Raw genomic sequence first — 8470 nt, 5'->3', positions numbered from 1 at the left:
TATCTACATTAAATTTTCCCTTTAAAACAATAAAGGAATTTCCCGACTGTCTAATATTCAAATATTGATTGGTAATAAAAAAAAATAAATATAAAATTTAAAAAAAACACTTTTATTTATAAAAACATAACATATAAAATAAACACTTAACTGCTAATCTCATCATATAAAATTGATTTTATATAAAAAAAAAAAATCAAAATATTTAACATTAATATTGTAAAAGTTACTGAAATTGTTCGAAGTGTAAAGTGAAATGGGTGTAATTGTATACCTTTCCTCAATATTGAACACAAAATCATACTAATACATATTAGTAATCATACTAATACATTAATAATATAAATAAAGTCCAGCATACTTGAGATATAAGTATATCTTTTATAACTGATAATAACGTCTTTTCATTTTCCACTATATCTTAATATTGAATTTCAAACAACTTTTTGTCAGAGTTTTAAATTAATAATGAGAGCACTGAACTAAATAAAGGTGCTTTATGGGCGATTCAAAAATGCAAATAATATGTCTTAAATTTGAATAGGATGGAAACATTATAACCAATATAAGGATATATTGAAAAGATTATAAGTATTTAGACACAGATATTGGATAAAGATTGAGCATTATTATTTTTTTTGTTATATTTGATATTTACTAAACTTATGTAATGGACTTATTATAAACTAAAACTTTATTTAACCTCTGCAGGTATTTATACCTTTCTATCACTTTCTTTGTGGTAGATGTAGGAACATGATACCTAACTATACATACACTAATCAAAAATATATTTATGTTACCTCTTACCTTCATACAAGATTTAGAACTCATTATTGCTGATCAGTACTTACAATATGCTTCTAGGTTACATGATGGAACTCAATATGAGATTAAAGTCACAAATATTGACAGCTTATGATGACACCTTCTCGTCTGTATCTGTAGCCATTTGTATCCATTACAACTTTGAACTTTTTTATAGTAACAATAGGAATTTATATCAGTATGAAGGATGTTGATATATCTTATTAAATCCTCTATTTGATTGATTTATATTCACAGGTCATTTTTTATACTTTTGCCTATATGATAGGCCATAATATGTGATTTTAAAGGACCAATACTTATTGCTTTAAAATTACAATGATAACATTGAAAAGGCTCCTTATCTTTGTGATGAACCATTATATGTGATTTTAAATAACGAGGAACAGCCGTTTTATATTCACAATGTTGACACTGATAAGGCTTTTTGGCTGAGTGTTGTTTCATTATGTGTGATTTTAAATTACTAAGGTCAGCCGTTTTATACTCACAATGAGGGCACAGATAAGGCTTTTCGACGGGATGCTGCCTCATTATGTGTGATTTTAAATAACTAAGACAAGTGGTTCTATGCCCACAATGTGGACATTGATGAGGCTTTTCGTCTGTATGACGGGTCATTATATGTCGTTTTAAACGAGAAATTTTAACAGTTATATATTCACAATGTGGACACTGATGAAGTTTTTTGACAGAAAAATGGGCCTTTATATGAACTTTTAAATGACTTAAGTGAACTGTTTTATATTCACAATGTGAACATTGATGAGGCTTTCCACCTGAATGTCGGGCCTTTATATGTGATTTTAAACTATTAAGTCGAGCTGTTTTAAATTCACAATGAGGACACGGACGAAGCTTTTCAACTGAATGATGATTGATTATATGTAATTTTAATCTACTGAGTCTAGCTGTTTTATATTCACAATGAGAACATTTATGAGGCTTTTCAATAGAATGATGGGTCATTATATGTAATTTTAAATGACCTAGGTAAACTGTTTGATATTTACAGTGTGGACAATCATAAGGCATCTTATCTGTATGAGAGACCTGTATATGTTTTTTTAAATAGCCAGTTAGAGCTGTTTTATACTTACAATGAGGACACTGATGAGGCTTTTCAATTGAATGACGGCTGATTATATGTGATTTTAATCTATCAAGTCTATGAGTTTTATATTCACAATGTGAACATTGATGAAGCTTCTTGCCTGTATGACGAGCCACTATATGAGATTTTATACTATCAAGTCTAAATGTTTTATATTCACAGTGTTGACACTGATAAGGCTTCTCATCTGTATGAAGGGACATTATATGTCGTTCCAAATGAAAAATTGTAATTGCTTTATGGTCACAATAAGAACATTGATAAAGTTTTTCACTAGTAAGGCAGGACATTAAATGTTTATTTAAATTGTTAACTGCTTTATGTTTTTTAATATGACAGGTCACATGCCTTTTCAAGTTACTCATTCTAACTGTTTTATATTCACAGTGATGACATTGATAAGGCTTTTCACTTGCATGATGTTCCCATAAATGTGATTTTAAATGAACTTTTTGTACTGCTTTATATTCACAAAGATGACACTGATGAGGCTTCTCGCCTGTGTGACGGGCCATTATATGTGATTTTAAAGTACTCTTCAAAACTGCTTTATATTCACAAAGATGACATTGATAAGGCTTCTCACCTATATGACGGGCCATTATATGTGATTTTAACCTAATCTTGTGTACTGTTTTATATACACAATGTGGACATTGATAAAAATTTTCACTAGTAAGACAGGACATTAAAAGCTTGTTTAAACTGTCTACTGCTTCAGTTTTTACAGTTATGTTGAAATCCATCTTTCCTTTGCAGTGATCTATCTCATTGAGCAAGTCTTTGGTATCTATAAAACAATAATACTATGAATTAAAAATTATATTTTTTTAATTGATTAATTCACCAAAATTATGAAATTAGTGATTTATATAAACAATTCTATTTGTCACAACTTCAAAGTCATAGATTCAACATGTTTCGATATGATTCAAAATTTAGGATCCTGAAAGTATGAAACAACGAATATCATATAATATCAATAACAGTGAATATCATAATCAAATTTCATAGAACTAGGGCATAAATAATAATATTTGGAATGTATTCTATTCTGTTGTTAAATAGTAATAAGAAAAAAATGACATTTAATCAGTCTGACATTTTCGCAGCGGTAGGGTTGAGATAATTGTTATTTAAAAATTAGAAATGAATGAATTAATAAAAGTCAGTCCATGCCTGTATTACATCCTTTGTCTAATTTGTTATTTTTACTTCTGTTAACCTCTTATTTTTTTATTTTTACTCAATTTTATTTCACACTATTTTTTTTATTCTGTGCTAGTAAGTTTTCAGTTTTTAGATTTCAGATTTTACCAGTCAGATTTAAGCACTTGAAATCGTTTTTAATAATTAGTTTTGACAAAAATATCCATACAGTCTCAACACTTTTTTACTATCCTTTAATTCCTATGTTTCGGGCATTCTCAAGAATCTATCAACTTATTCACACTCTTTTGAGAGAGAGAGATAGAGGGATGCGTAGGAGATGAAAAAAAGAAGCATGAGTAAGGCAACTTTCTTCTACATATGATTCACACCATCATCATTAATATGCATATCTACTGTTTTCATAGACCTCTGATCGAAATTCATTAACAATCAGTTTAACCATAAGTGTTCTCTTTCGGCCGCCACCAACGACCATCTGTAAATTACCCAATAAATTTTTCTTTTGGTCAATTATATATACAATTATTCTATGTATACAGTCCACTAACAAAACCCAAACAGCCAGTCATAAGGAAAGTAACGCCTGGCCTTAAGTTGAAGGCGCACTTCATACACACACTATCACATTTAGGCTATTATACTTTGTCAAATTTTATCCTTAGTCAATAACTACTATAAGTTTCATTTATCATAATTATTTAGTTTAAAATAGCTATTTCACTCTATCTTCAAAACTATATTTCTCCATACTGTGCTAGTTAATTATCAGTTTACAGATTTTACCCATCAGCTCTAAGCACTTGAAATCTTTTTTAGTAATCTTACATTACCTTTTTATTCCAGAATTTATATACCTTCATTTTATATACTTCTATGATTCTCATCATCTTTGTAACTTAACTTTTGGAGTCCTGAAAGTCTATATTGCAGTCTAAAAGATTAATATTTTTTAAAATAATTTTTGTAGTAATTTTGAACAAAAAATAGTACCATGACTGACTTAATTAACAATATTAATTGGCAATGTATACCATCTGCAAATAGACGTGTGCTACTAATAAATGTTCGAATAACAACAAATGACACATAGAGCCGAATTATTAATTAATGGAGTCATGTATAACAGTGCATTATAAAACTAATACATCTCAGAACTATATTAGAGGAGAAAATTGAATAAAGTAAACAGAAAAATTTAAACAACACAAAACAGTACTCTTGAGCTTGGCGCCTCAAAGATTATTAGATTGATAATTCTTACCTTCATCAGGAACAAGTAGCTCCCCTTCCTGTTTCACATGAACAAGGCCACCTGCCGACAGAAGAAAAAAATTAAACAAAAAATTATAGGAAAATCTAAAGTACGTAATATAGAAAGGAATAGCAATAGTGGTTAATTTAGCATAATTTGCAGGAATAAATGTGTGATAGTTATTACTTTCCTTTTTTGAAAATCAATGAAAAGATAAATTGACTTTATCAGTATTTTAAATGAGCATATGTTTGAACAGGATACACATTTTTCTAATAATTAATTACCTTATAATTCAATTAGTTATGTGTTTGCTGTGAATTGTAGTTCAATAAATAAACAAAGCATATTCTTAGAAAGGAAGCCCTACCATTTAATATGTAATTTTCTTAACTACTCATTAACACAACATTCAATTTTTTATAAAATAAATAATTTAATTTCTATCCATTTTAGTCTCAAAACCTTTTATTTTTCTTATAAGTCCGACGTTTCGGCCAATCGGGCCATCCTCAGGGACAATCTACTTAATACAATTTTGGAATTATATAATTTAAAAACTCGTAACTCCATGCAGGCTATTCTGCCCAGGTCATAACACCAATTTCTAATTAGTCAATATTCACATTAAAACCAAAATTAAAATCATTTATCACAGTCACTATTCCTTAAAAACCTTATCACAACAATTCTTCAAACTTAATCCAACGTTTCAGCCATAATTTCTAGCCTTCATCAGGGCTAAGAACAGAACAAGATAACAACCAATAAATACAGAAATTATAAAATATTTTATTTTTTATTTTCTGTATTCATAATAAGTTACTTAAACTTATTTATATCTCTCATATATATATATCTTCTGCTCGTAAAAATGAAAAGATATTTCCAGAATAAGTTAACATCAGCAACTCCCTTATTTTAAGTATTGTTTGTATCAAATAGAGGTGGACTAAAAAGTGAAATTTAGATAATGGATTATAGGTTAGAGTTACCTTCAGTAGTAACATATTTCCCATATCATAACATAAAGCCAGCAAGCAATGTGATAAATAATGAAATCACAGGTTACTAAAATACTCTATCACTAGATAACTGCTAATCTGTAAGCTGGTATTGAAATGTCTTTGTCAAGCATATCACTAATATTAATTAAGGAGTCAGTATTATTATCATTATTTATTACAAGAACTGAATATTGATCAGATAATTTAAACCTATAAATTAGAGACTTTTTCTCACCACAATAAGTACTCGGCCCTTTCTCTTCTTTGATAGCAATCAGATCTGTAACAAAATTAAAAATTTTAAATAGTGAGGAACAATTTCCTTTATTCCATACTTTAAATGATTGTTTAGTGTTTTAAAAACATTAAAAAATTGTTTTACAAGTCTAGACCATAAAAAATTATGTAAAAACATTTTTATTAGGAAAATAACTTAAAGCTAGAATTTAGAAACTAAATATAGATCAATAAGGGAACCATAACCATCGATATGGAATATACAATATATATATATTTTTCATAATATTAATTTCCTTCAACAATAAAAAACTTCAAGAATCAACTAAATAAAACTACATCCAAATAAAGAATAAAACGTACCAGTTGTCTCAATTTCATCCGTAATTTCTTGTTTAATAGAAACACCAAAGTTACTCATACCTGGAAAAGTAAGAATATATAAAAATTCTATATAATTGGAAAATTAATTATGAAACATTCAAATTTCATATTGATTAACAGACATCATTTTAAATTGAATATCTCATCAAAAAATATGAATAAAAATGTTTTGTTTTTTTGGGAGAGGTTTCCTGTAATAAAGAAATATTTAATTTTTAAAAACAATTAATGACAGAACATATAATCATTTGTGCTTACATTTTACCAATAATATATAAATATCATTTCGGGACTTTATTATAATTTTTATATTTTTAATTATTTTACCAGAGAATGGAAAACATCGAATTTTTTCAGAAAAAAAAAATTGGTAATACACTACTACACCAAAATATTTAATTACAATATAAAAAGGATTACTCGAACCTTTGTAACGTAACTTGAACGTACAACTAAAAGGATGTATTAATTAACAGAAAAGTTAATGTATCTAATTCTGTAGTAGATTAGTAGAAATGGGTTGTTAATTGACCAAAAGGGGTGATTGCTCTGGACATTGACAGTTTAATAGGTATTATTTTAGATGGAGGGATAACTCCAGTATGAAGGATAGAACAAAATATTTTGCATGGAGGACTGAAACTCCGGTCGGAAACATAAAACAGGATAATTTTAGTTGAGGAGATGAGACCTTAGACTAAGATTTTGGAGGGGAAAGTAAGGGCCTAGAACAGAGATAAAACCACTTCCTGAAGGGCCAGGGGTTAAGTACTTTCTAAGGAAGTATTGTTACCAGACCAATGGTTGTTAATTGACCAAAAGGGGTGATTTGATCAGAAGCACGCTCGCCCGCCAGACAAGGGGTCCATAACTCACACTCACGGCTACAGTGTAACAGAAAACAATTTTCTGCTCAGCCGGATTCCTAGGTCCTTGGAGTTAGTAGCGGTGCCACCATGCTCCCAACTATATATTTTAAAATAAAAATATTATTTCTCAACACTATAGATTCAGTGGGGATTAACCACTACCTGGTGCTACCACCTCTTATTTTCTCATCGCTGATCTTACTGCTGGTCGATACTGTAGCGCTGAAATTATACAGTCAATTATCTATATATTGTAATAATTTTAAAAATATTAAAAAATAAAATAAAATGAATCTTAATCGTTTTTATACTTTTTTCAAATATAAAAGATAACTTGGGTTCAAGTTAAGAATTTTAATATCAAATAGATAATATAATTTTATTATATAAAAAGAGAGACTTATTCTCAGGGCGTGTTGTTGCTAGACAATCAGAATACAGACACTTACAATAATTACAATTAATTTAAATTTAAAATCTATTTTTATATATGTATCTATTTTTACGTATACAAAACTAACCAAGCTCTACGATCTCCTTTTCGTTGATTCCTGGTGTCTTCTTTTGTTCTGGCGTCCAAAATGGCTTCCTTGATGAGGACCTCCTAATCCTCAATACATCCTTTCTCTTCTCTCCTCACACAACGACTGTTCCCTCCAAAAACAAAACCTGCCTTGAGGTTACATGTAAACATCGATTGTCGCACAACAGTTAGGGATTTTTCCAAATGATTTACTTCCTGAATATTATTCATTAGCACTATTTCTTGATTTCTATGTTTCCTTTAATTTAATTCTATATTTTCAATTATGAGGGAAGAGTTAAAAAAGTTTTTATGATATTTGAATCTGCTCACATGGCCTTGATTCAACGGACTTGACTGAAGAATACGTACCACCATCTTGGCTTTGTTTGGAATCACGAAGTTATTATAGACAATGAAAATTGGTTAGCTTGCTTTTTGGATAAACAAAACAAATTAACAATCTTAAAATGATACATAAAATACAACATATTATAAACCCTTTATACATCAAAATATATTATTTACTCAAAAAGAGCATATTACAATATATTGTAATATCCTCTTTTTTAATAAATAGTTGATATTTATAGATAATGATTTTAATTACGTTTTTATTTTATGTATATTGTTACAGTATTGTTTATTTGTTATTTTAAATCAAAAAGCAAGCTAACCAATTTTCATTGTCTATAAATTCGTGATTCAAAACAAAACCAAGATGGCGGCATGTATCCTTCAAAAAGTCCGGTGAATCAAGGCCATGTTGAGCAGATTCAAATATCATAAAAACTATTTTAAATCTTCCCATCATAATTGAAAATACAGTAAATTTAAGAAAAAATAGAATTCAAGAAATAGTGCTAAAGAATATTCAGAAAGTAAATCATTTGCAAAAATCCTTAACTGTTATGTAAATAACATTATAGAAAAGAAGATACCAAGAATCATCAAAAGAAGAGTATGAAATTGGTTAGTTTTGTTATGCCTAAATTTAAGTACATGTGTAAAAGATATATTAATTTAATTAAGTGTTAATATTAAAAGTGTCTGTTTCTGATTGCCTAGAAACCCGCTCTGAGA

At 28.6% G+C, this 8470-nt stretch overlaps 1 protein-coding gene across 3 annotated transcripts in view; it reads right to left on the bottom strand.

The window, feature by feature from the left end:
• LOC106678376 (zinc finger protein 658B) overlaps positions 1-8470 on the bottom strand; it is a 39777-nt gene that overhangs the window by 12831 nt on the left and 18476 nt on the right. For 2 of the 3 annotated variants that reach the window (XM_014416850.3, XM_014416851.2), the window contains 4 exons: positions 5975-6034; positions 5610-5654; positions 4377-4427; positions 152-2732 (listed from right to left, as the gene is read on the bottom strand). In XM_014416850.3, coding sequence (XP_014272336.1) covers positions 1060-2732; positions 4377-4427; positions 5610-5654; positions 5975-6034 — 1829 coding nt within the window. In that variant the 3' untranslated portion in view covers positions 152-1059. Of the gene's footprint in view, positions 1-151; positions 2733-4376; positions 4428-5609; positions 5655-5974; positions 6035-8470 lie in introns of those variants that run through there. The other variant, XM_067049699.1, reaches the window with a different exon arrangement.

Source organism: Halyomorpha halys, unplaced genomic scaffold (genome assembly GCF_000696795.3).
Source record: "Halyomorpha halys isolate HHAL.00 unplaced genomic scaffold, Hhal_1.1 Scaffold136.1, whole genome shotgun sequence".
Taxonomy (NCBI): Eukaryota; Metazoa; Arthropoda; class Insecta; order Hemiptera; family Pentatomidae; genus Halyomorpha; species Halyomorpha halys.
This window is presented reverse-complemented; position numbering and strand designations above follow the sequence as displayed.